The sequence below is a fragment of the Fringilla coelebs genome (genome assembly GCF_963513975.1).
Source record: "Fringilla coelebs genome assembly, chromosome: 3".
In the NCBI taxonomy this organism is placed as follows: Eukaryota; Metazoa; Chordata; class Aves; order Passeriformes; family Fringillidae; genus Fringilla; species Fringilla coelebs.
In genome coordinates, this window is record NC_140030.1 from 82,334,869 (window position 1) to 82,356,039 (window position 21,171).

General features: G+C 44.1%; 1 protein-coding gene across 2 annotated transcripts; it reads right to left on the reverse strand.

The window, feature by feature from the left end:
• Positions 1-848: 848 nt before the first annotated feature.
• Positions 849-8,627, reverse strand: ZBTB18 (zinc finger and BTB domain containing 18). 2 transcript variants are annotated; one of them, XM_084201916.1, is made up of 2 exons: positions 8,469-8,627; positions 849-4,954 (listed from the first exon to the last, which is right to left on the reverse strand). In XM_084201916.1, the coding sequence occupies exon 2, from the start codon at positions 4,938-4,940 to the stop codon at positions 3,372-3,374; it is 1,569 nt and encodes a 522-aa protein (XP_084058042.1). In that variant the 5' UTR covers positions 4,941-4,954; positions 8,469-8,627; the 3' UTR covers positions 849-3,371. The 2 variants fall into 2 exon arrangements, with proteins under 2 accessions (XP_084058042.1, XP_084058043.1); XM_084201917.1 differs by lacking the exon at positions 8,469-8,627 and adding an exon at positions 7,956-8,120.
• Between the last annotated feature and the right edge of the window lie 12,544 nt (positions 8,628-21,171).

Consider the following 21,171-nt stretch of genomic DNA (forward strand, 5'->3'; position numbering starts at 1 on the left):
TAGTTTTATTTGGGAATCTACAATCCTTGAAAATCTTAATGTTGGAGAACAAATGGTGAATCTGCCTGGAGCCACAGCTAAAGCTCATCAGCTGCACAGATTTCAGCACTGCAATATTAGCCGCCTTTCAGTCTTGACGATACTTAAACCCATCTTAACTACACATAATATTCTACCTTCTGAAAGCCTACAGAAAAGGTCTGCTGCTAGAAAACAGACAATTCTATGCGACCAGAGATGCTAATTGACAAAAGAAAATGTTTTCAAAATATCTCTTAACAACACAAAAACCCCACACCGCAAACACAGCAAAGGGTGATTGAAAATTGTTATAAAGAATAAAACAATGAAAAAGATCATTTTGCTACATGCAAATTACTGCCGATGTAGGAAGATAAGCAGAATGGCTTAGGCACCAAGATTCACTTGGTCGCTGCACAACTTGAGTTGTACCTAGGCAGATGATAAGTGTAATGAAATGTTTAAATTAAGGTATTTTTCGCCCATCAAATTGGCCCTGCTGTCTCTGTTCCAGCCTTCTAATTTAGCTCTACTTTCGTATTCCCAGTGGGCTCCACAATGCTGGTCTCGTTCCTAGGATAGAGCAGCCTCAAACAAGAATTCTGGGTATATCCTGCAACAAGCATCTAAAACAGGTCTTTTTCAAAGGTTTAGCTAAGCTTGTATTTTTTTATTTTTAGAGAAACATTTAGTCTGTAAGAGAAATACCCGAAAGATTTAGGATTATTTCAGTTTTCCTCTGCAGTCCAGACAGCTTTGATGTGTTACCAGTAGTTTGGACATTTTGACTGCCTACTGTAACAGTGACAGCCAGTCAGCATCCGGCCAATGCTTCAGATTAAGTTGTTGCCTTCTGCTCTACTGTTCTCACAGAGACCGATATATCAAGAGAGTGAGCCCGAGAGAGTTCCTTGGAGTGAAATTAAGCCTACAAAGGGAATTGTGTGCCTGCACAGATATTTGCATGGCAGCAAAATTTCTGGAATTCAATAGATTGCTTCTGCAAAAGTCTTTGGGGAAGTAAAAAAAAAAAAAAAAAAAAATTATTAAAAAATACCTCTACAGAATGATCAAGAGCTGCACACAGAGAAATGCTTTCAAAACACAAGCATTTAATTTTTTAAAATGTTAAGTGAGATGTAAATATGCATGGTAGCAACAAAGTGCCCAAAAGCATACTGAAAACATATTCCATACACAGTTAGCAATAGAAGTCTGTACAAAAGTAATAAAGTTACACAATATAAAAAATACTCCATAACTATAATTTAAAAGAGGGAAAAAAGACAAGGGAATTGATTTCTCAGTTCATATAATTTATTGCAGTTAGCACACAGTTTAAAAATTCACCAACACACCAATAGTACAAAACTAAACAGCATTATAAGTTATTCCCTCCTCAGGAAAATAAAACATACTATGATTGTCAAAGCTAGATGTCAGTCTAAGTTTTAGAACAAAAGAAGAATGTGAAACTAAGGAAAGGAAAAAAGCAATCACTCACGAGGACCACAAAAAAATCCAAGAGAAAGTCCATTTTCCTCAGACACTGATTGTCTTTTCTAACTTAAGAAAAGAATGTAGTTTTAAACCTAGAAACTATTCAAGTAACTAAAGATAACGCTCCAAGGCCATTTTCACAGCTTTTTTTTTGTTTTAAATGCCATTACAGCCAAATTAACACACATTTGACCAAATATTTCCAAAACAGTCCAGCAATACACAATGGAGTTTTCCATTCAGTATCTTAAGCACAAAAATAGGCTATGTTTACAGTAGTTAAGGCGATCAAATTTTAAACAAAAGCAGAGAAAAAAAAAAGGAAAAAAAAAAAAAAAGGAAAAAACAGCAAACGTTTTCCATGCTACTCCCATAGACCTTATTTGTAAGTGCAAGACAGGAAAACAAACACTGTGCAAAATGCTTTTGACCTGCGTGTTGGTCATTAAAACCACACGTCAGGCTGCAGTCTCTGCTGCTTGGATACGCATAGTCCTTCCCCGGCCCCCCCGGCCCCCCCTGTCACTCAGGCCTGCCCAGGCCTTTCAGCCCGGGGCTTTTTTTGCTTTTTTTTTCAGTCCACAGCCTCTTTTCAACGGGGGGGAAAAAAAAAAAGAACGACCTATTGTGGTGGAGTGGTGCAGCAGGAATCCTACAAATGCTCATCTGGGGAAATGGACGCACCTCAGTTGGAGCTGGCGTGGGGTCTGTGCAATTAGAAGGGGTCTGGGGTTAGTAAATGCACACCGCACATGCAAATCTCGAAGCCTGGTTGTAAACATTCAATTTTTTTCTCCTTGTTAACGTAGCTAAATCGGCAACTCGTAGCTTAAGTTCTTCTCAACTTAAAGACAGTGGGAAAGTAAATTTAAATTAGATAAAATAAAAACAGTGCATTTCTCGTCTTTATAACACTGGCATTTTCAACGGTGTCAGGTTTTTTTCCTAAGGAAATTAAATAATTTTCAACTCACTCGTTAAAGTTATACAATGCAAACAAAGACAAAAATATACTGAAAATCATGCATTTCTGTAGCGTTAATATTTACTTTTCAAGACTCAACTAAGAGCATCAACACAACCTGCCAAGTTCTTTGATACCTCCCCCCGGCCCATGTAATCAATTACAGTATACAATAACAGTAATTCACATTTTTTAAACACACAGTTCATCACTGCTGAAGCTGCAATATCCTTTTTCATCCCAAGCAAACCTTCACATAAGACAGAGTCCCAGTGATCCCAGTGTACTCTCAGGGTTTTTGTTTTATGTTTTTGTGTTGGTTTTTTTTGTGGTTTTTTTTTTTTTTTCCAGTGGGAACTGTCAGAAATCCAGAAGTTGCCATAATAAGTTTTAAGTCAACCGCTTGTTTAAAAATAGATAATCCAGCATTTCAGAAATTTTCCATTTGGGTCTAAAAGCATTCAGGTTTCCAACAGCTAGAAAGGATTCATGCAATTATAGAAATGTAAAGGAACTGACAAAATTGGGAGAGGATTTCTACATTCAGATTTTAAGAGGGGAAAAGATCAAGAGTTTAAAAGAATGCAGTGTTTTGGGGAGAATAAAGCCACGTCCAAATTTTTTGAATTGGAGATTCCTTAGAAGTAAAGTATCCGCTGGCTTCTATTCCGAAAGGGGGGAAAATACGCTCCGCAATTAGTTACTTTGTCGGATTACCTCTACAATTCATTTTTATTGGAGTGCTAAATTAGTGAAATATTCATGCTGCCTTAAAGTGCAAAAACAAGCTAATAGCCAAACTTTCAGTTCAAGGAAACAAGATTGCTTTTAGACTGTACCACAACTATATAGATTTATATATATATTATTTATATATATAAAAATTTTATTTCCAAAGTTCTTGTGAGCTATCTTCTAAGGTCCAGTCTCTGACAGTAGGTAAGCTCAGTGCTTCGCTTTTGACAGACAATGAGTTCACCAACTCACAGTGAAACTTCCGAATGTGTCTGTAAAGGTCTCCGGACTGTGTGAACCTGCGTTCACACCACTTACAAGCATGAGGCTTCTCCCGCGTGTGAACCACTGCGTGGCGGCTCAGGTTGTGGGAGTACTGGAAGCTCTTCCCACACTGGGTGCAAGTGTAGGGCTTTTCACCTGAATGAGTCCTCTCATGACGTTTCAAGGTGTACATGCAAGAAAAAGTCTTACCACACAACGAGCAGGTCGGGACATTGACATCGGTAGCAGGCTTGCTGCGGATCCCGTCCTGCTCTCGAAAGTGCGTGCTTAAATGAATTTGCAGGATGTGGGGGCTAGGAAAGACCTTGTTGCAGAGAGGACACATGAAAATTTGGCCAGCAGGGCTAAGTATGTTTGACACATAAGGGAGCAAGCTGCTGTCCATGTTTCCTTCCACCTGGACTCTCTCATTCTCTGGAGTTATCATTTCATCATCGCTTGCCTTGTCCTCTCTATCTAGCTCCCTCAAGACCGAATCTTCCCTCATCGGAGCCAGGTGGGCCGGCTCGTACTGTACCCTGTTATTAGTGCTCACACTTTCTTTCACAGTGCTATGTTCCATATCATAGTCATTAGTGCCAACATCACTCTCATCACAGGAAGCCTCTTTTTCCACCTTCACCTGAACCAGGCTGTTTCTAAGCATGTCCTGCGAAGAGAAATAAGAACTGTTCAAATTTTCAACTCCTGAAAGGCTGGACTTGACAGACAGGTCCAGCACGCAGTCAACATCTGCTGAATCCCTCACGGAGGTGACAGACCTCTGGGACAAAGACTCTGTTGAGCTGCAGGGGCTGGCTACTGTTTTTCCAGCTGCTGCTGTGTGCGTCTCTGCCTCTCCGCCAGTCTGGGGAATGCCTGCTGAGTCTGAGGGCAATCTCATCCACATGTTCCCAGGCTCAGCCGCCAAGTCCCTTTTGCTAGGCAGGATGTTCAATTTTTCATCTTCTCCGTCATCTTCATCGCTGGGCAAGTCTCCTGGCATGTGGCTGCTGCCGTCGGAGAGGCTCTCCACTTTGTCTGAACAACTTGAGGCGTCTTCCTCCTTTTTTGTACTGTCTGCCTCCGTGGTTGCTTTCTCTTTCAGCTTCTTTTTGCAGACTTTGACAATGTCATACATGTGGAGATAACTGGCAGCTGCTAGCACGTCTTCAATGGGCAAGTCTTTGAACTGGAGCTTTCCTTCGTACATGAATTCAAGCAGGAGAGCGAAAGCTGGGGCTGTAACAATGTCGCTGTTCAGATGAACAATGTCCCTTTTGTCCAGCTGGTCCTTGTAAAAGAGGTGGAAATACATGCTGCATGAAGCCAGTACAGCTCTGTGCGCTCGGAACTGGGCATCTCCTACCAGAACAGTGCAATCACAAAGAAAACCCTGATGTCTCTGCTCACTCAGACACTGTAGCAAATGTCTACTGTGGTCAGGAAACTCCATACTGTCTTCATAACCTATAAGCAACAAAATTTTAAAAAATTAAATGTAGGTCAGAATCACAGAACTTACAAATCCAAGTAATTCCACTCTAAAAAACTGGTATTTGTATTGCCGAAATTCTGGTACTGACACCACGCAAAGATTATTTAACACAAATGTACGATGGCAACTCTTTCCCTGACTGACCACTACAGTTATGATTTCCTTTCTGTCGTAAATAAGCCGGTCTAGTGAGCGCATAGGTACATCTGCATTTTTTTTTTAAAGTATCACTGCTGTTCATAAAATCTGTTCAACAGTTTGGTTTTTTTTTTAGAGAACTTCCTCCAGATTGAGTCCCTATGAGGGCAAACCCCCCCCGCCTCAAAAAAAAAAAAAAATTTTTTTAAACACTAAGTTTGAGAGATCACAGAAGCAGCAGAAAAAACCTACCAGATCATTTACCTTCTTTTTAAAGTCAAACTGTAGTAAGAGGAGAGGTTCTCACATGAAGAAATATTAGAATACCCTAATCTGTATACCCAAGTCTAACATTCATAAAAGACAAAAATTATTTACGTGTATCAATTTATATCAACAGCAAAAATGGACATTTTTACAAATTCAGTTCATGAGGCTTTCTTCTCATAGTAAGTACAGGTTTTTTTAAGGTTTTAAACCTTTTCCACACTGTACAATAGAACATGAACATATTTGCCAACATGCAGAATATACAAAAGAAAGCTAACAACCAAAACGCCAACGAGCACCACTTCCCCAGTGCAGAAGGACAGAAATTTCCCTCCCCTCCCACACCAGGCAGAGTTTGCAGTACTAAGCTTTAAAAAAAAAAAAAAAAAAAAGTCATTCAACCATTCAACGTGAGCATGTGTCCACGTTTAGAAAGAATATCCCAAGTACTGTTCTTACCCAAGTGTTTTTTATTTGCCCTCCTTGATGATAAAGACAAAATAAACTTGAAAAAGAACTAAAGAAGTCAAAAATCAAATGGAAAGTAAAATCTTTTAAAAACCTATGTTAATCTATTCTTCTGTGATTGATAGCAATGGTCTCCCAAACCATCTAAGCAGATCGTGACTCTCCAGGCTGGCAGATATTATTGAAAAACCCTCATCCCTTGCAAACCAAGATGTACTAAAACTTACAACACAACCCCTACTATATTCTGTAAAATACCATTGCTAGAGTAAAGCATGAAGATTTACAATACAATCACTTTAAGTGCCCCACAGCCAACATCAATCCTAATCCTTAAGAGGGCTAAAAATAAAGATTGGAGGGCAGCTCACAAGGTAGCTGTGATCAAATTAGGAGGCTGAAAGGACAGAGAGGGACGAAGAAGGAAGCTTATAAACATCTGATCCAGCTGACTGTGGCCATATGGCAGCTGCTGCCCAGATAAAGAGATTAAGAATAGAGGAGTGCGATTACAGCTGTCTGGCCAATTCAGGCAGCTCAAATCTACAAGTTCTAAATTAGTCGCAAATACAAAAACTCCTTCAAATAATTATTGTCACACTAAATAAAAGATTCCAAATGCTACATGCAAGGAAGAAAAGAGAAAACCAGTCAAGCCATTCTCCCGGGTACAAAAGTTTTTAAACACATAACTGATTTCTATCTTTCAGAAGCACTACAGCTGTATGCTACTACATTTCTGAGCTACTGGATATTTAGCCATGTAATGAAAGACTTCCCTACAAACACATTTTAGCCAGGAAGGTCCTTTTGTAAAAACGCACACTCTTGTATATTTCATTAAAACCCCTGTAAAGTAATTTAAAAGATGCAAGACAAGAACATAAAGCAAAACTCTCTTCAGGCTTGCCACTAAATCCATTGCAGTTTTGGTCTCAGAAATTCAGGATGAACTTGCTCTCTCCTTCTTCCAAACCAAGAAATTCCCACAATATGCATTAAAGTTAATGCTAACAATGTGCCCAAGAACTGATACTCTCCAACTGTAGTCCAAGCCTTTTGACTAAGTCCACTTATCTATTTAATACTCAATTTCATATATTACCTCTAAACTTGGTTAGAAAAGTAATGTGATTTTTTTTTCTAAAATTCAATAAACAACACACCAAAACAGAAATATGCTGTATCTAATCTATTGCTACTCCTACCTTTAGTACACATAAACCTGATTAAGTCCTTTCCTCTGAGTCTTGCTGGCTCCAGGTCTGTTAGATCGGTGGAAAAAAAGCAGACTAGGAGAGACAGATGCAAAGTGGAGATGATGTTAGAGAGGAATGAGATACCTTCTCCACACACAGATCTGCACACACTAACTCCCTGTCTGTGTGTTAGAATAAAAGGCTGAGGGATGGCAGGCTGTCAGCTGCTCTGACATCATGTTCAGATGGAAATGCTACCTCCAGCTGTGCTCCTTTTAATGCCATATGCTACTCCTCTACACTCCTGCCACCAGCTTTTTCTTAGGAGAACTTTTCTCTTCTGTTAGTATAAACAAAATACTTCAAAGTCTCTTTTTTTCAAACTTTCTAACAGGGAGGAAAAAAAAAAAGAAAATCCTAAACATATGGGGCTTTACTGTATGTGCAGCAAAGCAACACTTCTGCCTTAACTTGGAGGTCCGCTTTACGTGCTGACAGAGTACCCCAGCCACGGGGTTACCCCAGAAAGCCACACCGGCTCGGGGTTTTACTGAGCCCAGGGGTTCATTTAAAAGCAGATATTAACCGGACCTATTTACCACCTCACTGCTCCCCGCTCCGCCGCCGGTCCTTTCAGTTCCAGCGTTTAAGGCAGCGCAAGTGACACCGAGCACCCACTCCGGCTCCTTTCGAGCCGCTGAGCAGCTCCCCTGGCCGGGGCACTACTGCCAGCGCTCGGCTCGGCTCCTACACCGCTCTTCCGCCGCGGGGGCCGGGGCTGCCCAGCTATTTGACCGCGGCGGCGCCAGGACGCGGGTCTCCGGCCCCGCGGGCTCCGAGCGGCCCCCCCGCCCGAGCGGGAGCCCCGAGCCGCGCCGGCCCCCCCGGTGACACTCACGCGTGTACCCAGCGGGGCGGGTCACCTGCCCGCTGCCGGGCGGGGACAGCCCGCCGCCCCCCGGGACGGGACGGGACGGGCGGGGAGGCGGCGGCGGCGCGCAGCAAGTTCCCGGCGGGCCCGGCCCCGCCAGCCCCGCCGGGCGGCGGCAACTTTTGGCCGGGGCTGTGCGTGTCCCCCCCGGCCCGACGCTCCCGTCCGGCGCCCCGGTCCCGCGGGCAGCGCCGCCCCCGCCCGCGGCCGGGCCGTGGCCGGGCGCGCCGGCAGCCGCCCCGCGGGGAAGGAAGCAGCTGCCCGGCGCGCAGGAAAAGCCGCCCCCGGGTCACGGCGGCAACAAAAGAAAAGTAACCGGGAGCGTCGCCGGGGCGGCCGGTCCCACCGCCCGGGGAGCGCTGCCCCCGCCCCTCCGCCCACCCCCAGCCGGACCCGCCGCCAACTCCGCCCGCCCCGCGGGGCCGCAGCGGCCCCGGCCCGGCGCGGCGGGTGTGTGGGGATGGGGGCAGCGGGACTCACACTGCGCGGCGGCCCGAAGTCCCCGCGCTCCCGCCGCCGCCCGCCGGCTCCTCTTCGCTCACTTGCCGCTCCGGGATCGCGCCTCGCCCCCCGCCCGCCCCGCGCGCCCGCTGGCCGCCGCCCCCCCCGAGCTCCCCCCTGCCGGCGGCTGAGGAGCGAGCGGGGCAGCCGGCGGAGCGAAGCGGGCCCCGCGCTCAGCGGCTCCCCATGGCACCGGCGGGGCGCGGGGGCGGGCGGGGGCCGGGGGCGGGCGGGGGCGCGGGGCGCTCGCGCGGCGGCGGCGGCGGCACAGCCGGGCCCGGCTGCGGCAGACAGATGTTCGCCCCCTCCCTCCCCGCTCCCCACTTCGGACTCCGCTCCCTGACTGACAGCCCGGCCCGCCCGCGCCGCCGCCGCCGCCAACCGCCGCGGCGCCCCGCCGCTGACTGACGGGCCGCGGCGGCCGCCGATTGGAGCGGGGCGGCCCGGGAAGGCCAGCGGCGCCGCCAATCGCGGCGCGCGGACGGGCACGGGGGGCGTGACCCGGCGGGGAGCCGAGGCGGAAGGGGGCGGGGCCGCGCGGGGCCGGGGCGGGGCGAGCGGCGCGGGGCGGGGCCGGCGGGGCGGGGCGGTGGCGGCGCGGTGCATGGCGGGACGGCGGCAGGTGCGGCGCGGCCCGGGCGGGAGCGGCGGGAGCGGTGCTGGGTGTGCTCCCGCTTCCTCCAGTGCTCCCGGGTCCTCGTGTGCTCCCGCCGCCCCGTCCGGCCGGCTGGGCTGCCGCGGGGCCGGGCGGCGTGGAGAGCGGGCCATAAAGGGCTGAGACCGTGCAGCCATCAGGGGCAGGAGCATTGTTGGTGTATTGTGGATGGTTAGGTATGTGTGCTAGGTACATATGGTCCGTGTTGCTGTGCTATCTCAAGACCCAAGGGGCGTCATCTGCCCCTACTAAGAACACACAGTCGACTAAGATAAGGAAACTTTTTGCCACAATTCGCCAAGGGGTCCGTGTCTACGAGAAACTGAAGTTGCTGATGCTGAGTAACTCTGCAGAAGTTGAATGCAGGAACATCTGGATTAGCATAAATCACAAGGATGCTAATGGTTGCTGCTCCGAGATGTACAAAAATAGAGTAGCTTTGCCCTGCCACATTCATGATTGGATAATTAGAAATAAGCACCAGTGGGTAATTAGGTGATTCATGTCATACCATTGTGTAAAACTCCTAAAGCAAAATCTCAGGGGTGTGCCCAGTTTGGCTGGGGCACGTTAGATGCAAGAATAAATATTTATGTTCGTAATTCTGTGGTTTGTGTCCTAGCCTCTCTCCTTGATTGGCACCAGCCAGCTGTGAATTCATAGCGAGCGTGCACGTGCTTTGGCTCCCCTTCCAAGGAAGGGCTCTGCCCTGAGCTCCCACCTCGGGCACTGAATTCCTGTGGGTGCTTTCTGTGCTTGGTAGCAAGGAGCGGTGCCAGCAGGTTGGCATGGTTTGGGATGCGTGTGTGTGTGTGCCCGGGTCTGCGGGCAGCGCTGGGCAGGCTGGTGCCCGAGGGGAGCGAGCTCTCCAGACCTCATCATGGCTCACAGGCAGATTGAGGTCAGCGGCTTTGGAGAATACCACGGCTTAATGGAGGGTTAGGGTAGGGCAGTGCAGGCCAGGTTTGAAGGGCTAAGGTCTTCCTCAGCGAGGGACTAATCCAAGGAGATTTGGGTATTTCCCCATCTCCCCTTCGGTTTCAGGTAAAGAGGTAATAGAGGGAAGTATTTCAAAGAGAACAAGGGTCGCCAACAGAGACCTGGAGTTTAAAGAGAAAGAACTCCGTTAAGTATTAATTACCAAAATAGATTGAGTAGCTGTAAAAGCTGAAAACCATGTACTTCGTCTCTTCAGTCATATGAAACTGTTACAAAGAAACAGACTGAATTCTAGCTGTGCCTAATTGCTCTGACAGCACTGCTATGTATATAACACAGCAGCTAGCATCTAGGTGTCCATATGCTTCAAGCATTACATACATACATGAAAATATAATATATATATATATATATGTACAAAAGAAAACACTTTTCACTCCATCCTTCAGTGAACTAATTGCTCACACTAGGTGTGGAATTTTTCAATTATTAACTTTCAGTCTCTCTTAGACACTGATACAATGCCATCATTAAGAGTTTGGGTATTTTTTCCATTGGCACCCTGTTCCATATTTCATTATAGCTGGAACTTGATAGGATTTTGTCCTTGTCTTCAGGGTACAGCAGCTAAGATGCTGACTCTTCATGTTTCCTGATTGTTTCCTCAGTGCTAATAATCACTTCATCTGAGAAAAATCAGTACTGTATTCCCTGCTGCCTGTCATTTCTTGAGCATCTTCCCTATAGTTACTAAACTGCTTTTTCTTTTGATTGCAAAAATAAGTGTTGAAAGTACTTTAACAGGAAATACTTCGGAAAATAGTTCTAAAGTTTAGCTTGTTTAGGTTTTTATGATGTTAAATATACAAATAACTTATGTAGATATATATATTTGAACTGTCAGTGACTGTGCCTGAAATGATTACATTAACTGCCTTGTCCTAGATCTCTACACTTCATGCTGCCTCTTGCTTCCTCAAGTAAGCCATCTCACCAGCTGCTCCGGGTTGGTTAGTAAGACCTCAGTTTGTGAATATTTACTTATGCAAGTGCAGCTTTACTGAGGGAGGTAGGTTAGGCATTTTCGTAACACAAAACTCTTTGGAAAATGAGTCTGCTTAATGTGAAAAAAATCAAAGAATTTATCTGCTAAAGAAGACATTTAGTAAATGGACTTTCTCAGATCTTACAGACTTATACAGGACCTGAAATTTAAAAATAAACGTTAAATAAAATTTAATTTAATTTGTTTGTACTTTCTGTTAATTTATTATTTCCTCCTCATATACAGGAACTTGCCTCCTTGCATTTTAAGATGTACTGAGAAAAAATTTACTGTCCCTCATCTAGTATTTACAATGCTGACTCCTAATTAAATCAGGTTGCACTCTCTTTTCCATTCTGTCATTTGGTTATATGACCTCCAGCAAATTGCTTTGTCTGTTTTGTGTAGATTGGTTCACCCTGGGGCTACAGGTTATTTCTTACTACAGTTATAGTTAAGAGAGTGATCTGCAATTACCATTTATACAGCTGTTATAAGAAACCACTTTTTTTTTACTCTTTCTAAATAGGAGGTGGAGAGAAACAGAGAAAAAGTGAGTGTAGGTAACACTTTAAGATTAAAAATCTTTTTTGGCAGTGAGTAAGGCTTTATTGATTTAAACCTGGAACTGTTGACATTTGTCTGGGATTTTTTTAATGTGAAAGGAACTCTAATTTTTTTAAAAGTACTTAGAGAGGTTTAAAGACTTAGCATTATGATAAATATAGAAACAAGATGATAGAGAGTGAATTAAGGGAAAAAACCTTCAGAGGGAAAACTCATGAATACCCAATAGTCCAGTTGATCCTCTATTAGAAAAAATAATATAAGACATGCATTCCATTGGAAGGGATGGTGAAGCCTTGTTGTAAAGGGACATAAACATCTGGCAGTACACCTGGTCTCTACACATATTTATAAATCACCTCAGGCATCCCAAGGTACCGTAAAGAACACACACAAGAAAATTGAACTAAGAACATTCATAAGCCAAGGAAAATAAAAATTATCTCAATATAGCATGGGAAGAAATGAGTCTCATTTACTTCACAAGCAGAGTTTGGAAAGACATGATGCAATTTTGCACTTCTTGCGCCTTTTCACTTGCTGACTTTCATTTATATCCTCCAGGCAACAAGGAGGCCTGAAGGCCTTTGGCTCATAACCAACGCTGACACTGCAGCTGGAGCTCCAGGAGCGCCTGCAGCGCGGGTAGAGCCTCCTGGCTCCTGCCTCCGATCTGAGAGCATTGAGCCTTCCTGGCGTCTCTTCTAACACAGTTTGCGTGGTGAGTCTCCCAGTATTGTTTGTTGCTGCTCAAGATTCATTAATACGTGGTGAGCTGCTTTGCAGATGCCAGCTTTGCCTGCTAGCCTTCGAAGCGTTCGGCACATTTGTTTCCAGAGCTTGAATGGAGATGTGTGCTCTTGGAAACTCTTCTTGAGGACAGTCCAGCAGCAGAGCCCGAGCTGACAAGGGTCAAAGTGCCTGTGTGACATCTGGGTCCAGAGCAATAGATACAGATGCTAACACAACACAGTTATATTGCGGAACCAGATGGAAATCTGGTCCTTAATACTTTCTTATACCTACTGCAACACATTTTCTACATTTTCTTCAAATTGTGGAATGGTGCTGTTCTAATTACTGTACATTCCATTAATTTTGGTTTTGATGGCAAAAAAGAAATTGACAATGGAAACTGCTTATCTGCCACCAAATATCCCAGGTTTATGCCCTACAGGTTATTTCAAAATGTATACTGTCACCCATATGCATTGCTACTGTTTTCTTTCATAGGACAATAAAAAGTGGGTACCCTCTTGGTAAATTAAAACTCTCCCAGAAAGTTTTGATGAATAGGAGTGGAGACAAATCAGAAAAAATATCTACAGTATGTAGATTATGTATCCCAGAGAAGTGAAAATTAGGATTTATGATCATGGCACACTAAGGTCTTTTTTGTTCTTTTCTTTTTTTTTTTTTAACTGTAGTGTAACAATTGATAGCAGTCGGGTTTTCAGGAAAATTAGAAATTAAGTAGTTTTTGAGGCTTCTATCACACTTGAGGTTCAGCTGATGTCACCGTGGAGCAGAGTTTTCTCTCTGGGGAACCAGTGCTGAGGAAGTGCCAAGATAATATAATACAGCATTTGCATGAATTGGCTAAATGTGCATGTTATTGTGCCAGAGGCTGACTGGATCAGTAATTCTTATCTGCCTAACTGTGCTGGATAAGCATCAGGATGTACTCATCTAAGAGCTTTTCTTACCATGTGGGCCAAAACCTCTTTTCTCATCTCAAATGCTCTCACATGTAGGAGAAGGAGTGTCCTGCACTGAGGTTTTTCACCAAGGTGGCTTCTAACATTCATGCTACAAGCTGAGGACAGACTCCACTGATAAACTTTCTTTATGTCCAGATGTCTTTTTCTGGAGCATAGGTTTATCTAATTTTAAGCTACAGCTTCTCTTCACGTGAGGATTATTAACGAGGGCAAGGATTTCTTCGTGATGTCCCAAAACAATTTTAAGGCTCTGCATAAAAATTTGATCATAAAAGACAGAATTGGTCTTGTGGGTGGAGGCATGAACTGGAATTCAATTGGATTTGTTTGTTGACTTTTAATGATATGCACACCATCACTGGAAGCAGAACTGAAATGTTTTCTCTGTAAAAATCTCTTCTTTTGTATTCAAAGGCTTCAAATTTCCAACCTAGGAACACCTGGCTGCTGGAGTCCAGTCTCTCCCAACCACAGCCAACCACAAACAGATGCTTAGCTCAGAACAGAACTACACCAGGAGCCGCTGCGAGCTCGTGCGAACACGAAGGCATTATCCCAAAGATACATAACAAGCACAAAACCGCACGTTAAAACAGAAGAGAGACACAAGTCATGATACCCCAAAAGGAAGAGGATGGGAGTGGTGGTTTATTTGTGCTCTGAGCCCCTGCAGTGGCAGAGGTGTACTGGGTGGGACTGCTTAGGAGGCATCCAGATGCCTTCCTTTCGCAGAACCTCCTGTGGTTCCTGCTGAGGTTGTGTGGGTGTGACTGGTTATTGTAGTTGGAGTAATTCTGAGAAAGTTAGAAGGTGTGAAGCCATGAGCTGGCGTGGTGGCTCACACCAATTCAGTAGGTCTGCCTTGTTCAGAAGTTAATAACTAAAATGGCACATTAGTTTTGCAAAACCATTGGTTTAATTTATGTCTCTTTATATGCTGAGTGTAGGTGTATGCTTCTGTGAATATTTGTGGGGTACCCCTTCTACAAGGACATGCTGTAGAAACAAAACAAGTAATAGCCACTATGCTATTGTTTCACTATATTTAAAGCAGACCTGAAAAATACGTTTAGCCAAAACTCTGTTAAATTTTCTGATGCTTTTTCTGTAATTTCTTTCCTATCATTACAGATTACAAAGACATTTATGCCTAAACAGAAGCTGTCTTCTTCCAATCAGCCTGCTCTTTCTGCTCAGTTCATTCACTAAATCATTTAATCACCCAAGGCCATATGTTACCATCTTGTGTAAAACGGGTGGAAGAGGAAAAAAAATATGCAAAAATCTCTGCACAAGAGTGGGTGTCAGCATCCAGCATAGCTCCCACTAGGAAGCACAAAATATAAAATGTTATCACCAGTGAATGTGACTATGAAAATAAACCGAGACAGACAAAAGAAAGAGACAAGCCATTGCAAAGGTGAAAAAGACAAGCACTGAATATTAATTCTGGGTGGAAAAGTTATGGACTAAATGTTGCATGTTAGTCCATGTACTCTTATTCTCAATATCCTGCCATTAATATAATGCTCTGCTGTAATTAACTTGAAAGCACATTAACTCATGCCTACAGTCCCATTTTTCTCATGGCATGAGTAAGACCCTGTCCCTGACCTAGTTCCATCTTCTCTTTCTCTCTCTCAGTCTCTGTGTACTGGTGCACATTTTGTCCCAGGTATTTTTATGTAGAGTCTTGTGCTTTTACCACTTGGCTTCAGCTGCTGTTCATTGTCACGATTACTTTGCATGGCTTTCTCTCTTGGCACATTTGCTGGGTGACAGACCCTCAGGAAACACATGACTCCGAGCAAGTTGTGGGGCATGTGCTCCTGCCAGGGAATAAGGAGGCTTGAAAGAAATTAGAGGTGGCAAACCTTTTATTTTAAAATCAAGGGGACTTTTGTTTCATGAAACAACCAGTTTCTTCATATCTAGAGGAAGCTATTATGTTTTTCCTTGCCTTTGAGCTTGTGACTGCTGCAGTTGGAGATGGGAGAGCAGCTGATCAAAAAGCCACGCCACTTGTAAAGACTCACAGGACAGGGGCATAACACTACAGACTTCAAAAGAAACCCCTTCTCTAAAACTGCACATTCCAGTTTATCCTAAGACTATGAAAGCATAAAAGATTATATTTTCATTTGCATGGTTTGCTGGTTTTTATTTGGCAGCTACAATAACAACAGGCTACAGCGAGCCCATAAAACAAAGTGAGAACAGCAGCTCATTTTTGTGGCAGAATGTAATGGCTGTGGCTAAAGGGCTTGCATAATTCATCTTAAACCCTTATGCCTCTATTTATTGACTTTTAAATGAAAATTAAACTCTTAGAGCCATAAGGAGGCTTCTGGTATCTGAAACGGGATTTCAATGATGATATTTTTATCTGACACTACCAGCTGAATGCTCCCATCAGGAAGTGTTTTGCTGGGAAGCCCCCATGGCTGGGCAGGGCTGGGTCTCCCCTCCCCAGCCTGCTCTTGGTGTAGCACCGAGGCCTTTGGAGACCCAAGGTGCAGGGATTGACTGGCCATACCTGGGAGTCTGACCCGAGAGGTGGCAACCGTAAGTTCTGCCTCCATGAAGGGAGGATGGTCATTGGGGTGGCTGGCAAGACAATATTTACCATCTTGACAAAGTGAAAAGGTGAAGAAAACCTGAGGTATCTGATTTCCTCAGAGGCAGCTTATGGTAATATCAGGTATGATGCCTTTCCTAATACACAAGAAGACAAAAGATTCAGCTAACCATACTGTTAGGGCAGACAAAGGATTTTTACTTCCCAGAAGCTTTTAGAAGGTTATTTTGTTTGTTTCTCAGATTTTTCTGTGATGTATCATTTCCCCCTCTACTTTATTCTCCTGAAGACAGAGCAGACTCAGGAAGTGAATTGCTGCTTAGGGAAGTGTCCTGCCTCCAAGCTGACTTATATAGTAGGACATATGGCATAAGTTATATTTGGACAGATGTGAACAAGTAGTCAGTAGATTTGATAAGATTCTTTATTTAAACTAACTTGCACAGTGTCACTGTTCTACTGTCTTTCTCTCCTTCTTCAATCTGATCTTTTGCTGCTTTCAAGAATTTTAAACATACATTACAGCCAACTAGTCTGTAAGGCTTTAAATGCATTTAAGAGCATTCAGTCATGACAATAATGTCAGATTTTCTCCCCACTATGATTGGCAAATATCTGCTTTTCATGATAAAGCAGTCACAGATGATACATTGTATAAGCTGCGAGCTCCAAGTGATTAATCAGACAGCCAAACTCAACGCAAATGATTCTCGTTGATTTGTTTAATTTGGCCACTAATGCTCCTTTTTCACTGGTGTGGAGTTGAGGCACAAAGTAGTTCTGTACCTCCCAAGGGAAATATAGAAATAAAATCTAAAAATAAAATAGGATTGAATGGATTTCAAGAGGTCATGTAGTTCATCTCCCTGCCTGGATCACTGTCAGAATCATCTGTATCTGTATCTGGGCTGTTTCTGGCTAATGCTGGTCCATCCTGTTTTTGGAAATCTCCAGTGCAGGAGACCCCACCATCCACTCAGGGAATTGTTCCCACTTCTCCATTAGCCTTTCCAGAGACAATATTTTTCCTGGTGTCTCCTTGCACATATTGTTCTAAGAAGCTTCTTACTTCCATCCAGCCCAGAGTGGCCATGCAGAAGAGTTTATTTCCTTTGCCCATTAATAGCTCACATGCTGGAGGCCAGCCATTGTAGCTTGTCCAGCCTTGTCTTCTGTAGGTTAAGCAGCCCTACGTGTTCCTTGTAGGTCACGTGTCTCACGTTGTATTTAGTATTTTTCATCTTCTAGTTGGTCTACATCCTTCATGGCCATGCCCTAGCTATGGATCCTGTATTTACACAATTTATTATTCCTTCCAAAGCAGAACATTTTGCTTCATCCCAATTGCCATGCACCCAGCTCTTTTGGTCCATTTTCCAGTATGCCGGGACCATTTTGAACGCTTCTTTCCTCCAGTGTGCTTACAGCTCATTCCAAGATGTTTCATCTGCAAATTTAAGAGTTGTATTTTTCAGCTGTTTATCTGTATCATTAATGAAAAAAATGAATTGTATCAAATCTAGGTCATCTGTCTAGAGAACCAGACTCAATATAGCCCTTCACTTTGGCAGTGACTTTTTGGTAATGATCCGTTGTGTGTGGCTTTTCAGCCACTCTTGCCACCACTGATTGGTTCTGGCTTGAGCATGTTCCCTGGTTTTGTCCCAAGTGCACCAAGCAGGGCCAGGCAAACAGCCTGGCTGAAGGCAAGAGACAGTGTTGATTACCTCCCCTTCTTTCCAGACCTCTTAACCAGTTTCAGAGAGGAACTGGTTTTGTTTAACATGCTTCATTCATGATTAATCAGTGTGAACTGACACTCATCTCCTTGTGGTCTTCTTGGTGGCTTTAATATGTTCAATTATTACATTTGGTAATTGGCCCATAATTCTCTTTTCATCCTCTTTTAAGGAAAAAATATCCCACTTGTCCTCCATAAGTTGTCAAAAATGGCTCCTACTGATCAGGATATTACTTCAATCAGCCCTTTGCCATCAAGAGGATGAAGGATAAGTACAATACAAACTAGGAAATTATGAGCACCTTACCAATGACTTAATAGAAACTCTTTGGTGGTACAAAGGAGGGGTTGCAGTGCAGCCTTTTATCCCAGCACATCACTTTCTCACCAGCCCGAGCAGAGCCCACTCCCTCACGTTAGCTCTTAAACCTCAGCTCTGCAAAATTAAACTTTCCTGGTGTGTTATAACTCTCAAAAGATAGCGTGGGTGGGTGAAAGATGCATTCCTCAAGGCTTGAAAATAGATGTAAGTGGATATTTGGCATAAAGCTAACGAAAAGAAAAGCCATGGAAATGTATTAATTGCTACAAAAATGGGGTGTAACTGCCAGTGGTGGTTCAGCCCATGGGTCGATAACTCGACCTGATGCTCACCTCTTAGGTACAGGCATGTGCTGCATAAGCATATGTGCCATTTTAATTTCCAACCCCACTTTTTAATGGTTAAAAGCTAATTAAAACATACAGTGGCATTTTGAATCAATATAGCGTATGGACTGCTGCAAATTCTCTCATCAGGCGTGTTGCCCTCAGGAAGCAACATTAACTTCAACAGCAAAATAGGGCTGTGAGCTCATTAATCATCACGCTCACAGACAGTCTGGGAGGCAGTGGCAGCAGCTCTGCATCTTTCTGGTGGTGAAGATTGGATACAATGGTTAGACATGCAAAGTGTTGCACAAACATTAACTATTACAGCCAACTGTCTTTGAAATTGGCATTTATCCCCTCAGCTTTTCAGATTAAAAAGCAGAAATGGGACCATGAGGTGGATTTTTTTTTTTTCAGGCAGTGAATAAGAGTCAGGCTGCTATAAGAACTCAGCAACCTGGTGTCCTAACTCTGAAATCCTCTTATTTGCCTGTAACAAAAAAAAAAAAAAAAACAAACCCAAAACAGCATGCTCCTCCATAGCCCCTTAGAAATATATAGGTAAGAAAAAATGTAAGATAAAGGAGGGAAGTGGAAAGATAGTTGAGAAGAAAGAAAAGGAAAATGGGAGTCAGAGGTAAACGTAAGACTAGAAGAAATTAGGCAGTAAAGGGGAGAAAATTGGTTTATGTGTATAAATGTACCCTTCAGTGCCTGTGAGAAGCTTTGAGACAACCTTAGAGCCTCTGCTTTTGTACAAGATGCTCACTGAAACTGAAAACATATGTCCTTACAGCCCCTGTGCCCCTGCTCTCCAGTCACATCAGCACTGGTGAGTGAGGTAGGGCTCACAAGAACAGAGCAGAAAAGGGTTCTCACAGACTCCTCTGTCCTAATCTTGCTGGACAGTTTTGTGGGTGTCCTCTGAAGCAAAGGCTCACAGATTCTTTTGTGCTAAAACCTCCTAAGCTGTGGCAGGTTTGTCCTTACTGCCACCACTTCTGTGTAGAGTCTGATGAGCAGCTTTGGAGACATACAGGTAACACTGGTAGTGTGACCCTGCAAAATGACTTGTACCTGGTTTTCCTGGGATGTGGTGATGACCAGAAAGAGAACCTGAATGTTGGTTCTTAGTTTTGTATAGGATTGAGTCACACAAGTTCCAGCACGGACTCATTGTATTGGGACTTTATGCTTAGAAGCATTCAGATTTTTCTTTCCACTGAGTCTTTTTTAATCTCTAGGGCTTTTTGCTGGGTGTGTATGCTGTCAAAGAAGTTAGTCCCCTCCTGAGTCAGTATGGATTGAGGATGGACAGTCAAACTGGGGACATAACAGTGCTCTTTCTTTTCCTCCTGCACTCCCTCCCTCTGGTCCATCAGACCCCTCTCCTGCCCTGTTGAGGAGGAGGAGAGCACTTTGTGCTGGCTCCCGCTGTGTGAGCTGGCCTGGGCATGTAACTTCTTCTTGGGGGCACCGTGGTGTGATTGGGGACCCATCTTCATAAAATCTGGAGACAGCATGCAGAAACATTAGTGATTGACGAGGACTGAAAAAGTGCCAGGGAGGAGAGAAGCTTCCAAAGAAAGCGAAGTGCTAAAGGAGTGCAGGCTGCACATGTCTGACACTGCTGCTGCCTCACGGGGCAGGGGCGTTCCCTCTGGTCATGCAGGAGGAAATATCTGCACAGTCCAGAGCACGGCACAGCTTCTGGTGGGTGCCAGCTGCTGGCATCACATGCACCGTGTGCTCCTTCCTCTCTGCCCCACGCAGATCCATTGCTCCCGCTTCCCTGAACGCCGGGGTTTGTTTTTGTGCCAGGCTGCAAGTTTCATACCTCCTGCTTTCACCTCTAGAGCCACAGAGCTTCTAAGAGCCCCTGAGAGGTTTCTCCTTTTTTGGGGGGTCAGGGGCCTCACTTCCGTGGTCCTTTTTCTTTTTAAGCAATTTTTAATCAGACCACGGAAGAAAGATCCGGGGGGAGAGGTGGGTGCAGAGCTAGGAAAGGGGGCTGGCGTGGTGAATCAAAGGCTCCTTTCCTCAGACTGTTTCAACAGGTTATTGGCTTCTGTTGGGAGGTCAGATATGGCCTGAGGGCAGCTGCTCAAAGAGGTCTGTCCTGCCATGAGGAGGCTTCAACATTAACCCTCAATTAAATTGAGCCAGTGTTCGCAGGACCATCCAGGCAGGAGAAGAAAATAAGATAGGGTAACATAAGAGGGCACAGGAGAAGGATTTTGCTCTGTAATGGCAAATTACCCACTCAAAAAAAACATAAAAAAGGGAGGAAAAAATTAACGAATAAAGTCTGCACATTATTTTAAATCACAGAAGTGTCAAAAATGGTAATGCCTATATCAAGGCTGCCCTAATGTAGCTTTAATTTGCATGCCATTGGCATTGATTTGATGTGAATATTTACTCTCCTATTCAATTAAGAAAATCCATAACTGCCACCATATTTTAATGTTAATGTATTTTTACACAGCTCTGTGTTTACCTTATTTTCTCTTCTATAACATTAACACTTTTTTTTGTTAAAAATGTGTGAAAGATTAATTTGTAGAATGACGGGATATGTGGGTGTGTAGCACAGGCCAGATGGAAGGGGTGTAACATGACAGTTTTCTTCTGTGGCTTCGTTTTGTTTTTATTGTTGTAAGCGAGCAAAGTATAACTAAAATTATCATTTCTTCTCTGGGCAAAAAGAACTAACTGGTAAGTTCCTCTTTTTTTTCCCCATGGCTCTCAGTGCTCCCCTGCAGCTGCAACCCTGTTCAGAATA

Excerpts from the sequence above, each read along its gene's own strand:
- ZBTB18 (XM_084201916.1), bottom strand. The coding sequence starts at position 4,940 with ATGGAGTTTCCTGACCACAGTAGACATTTGCTACAGTGTCTGAGTGAG.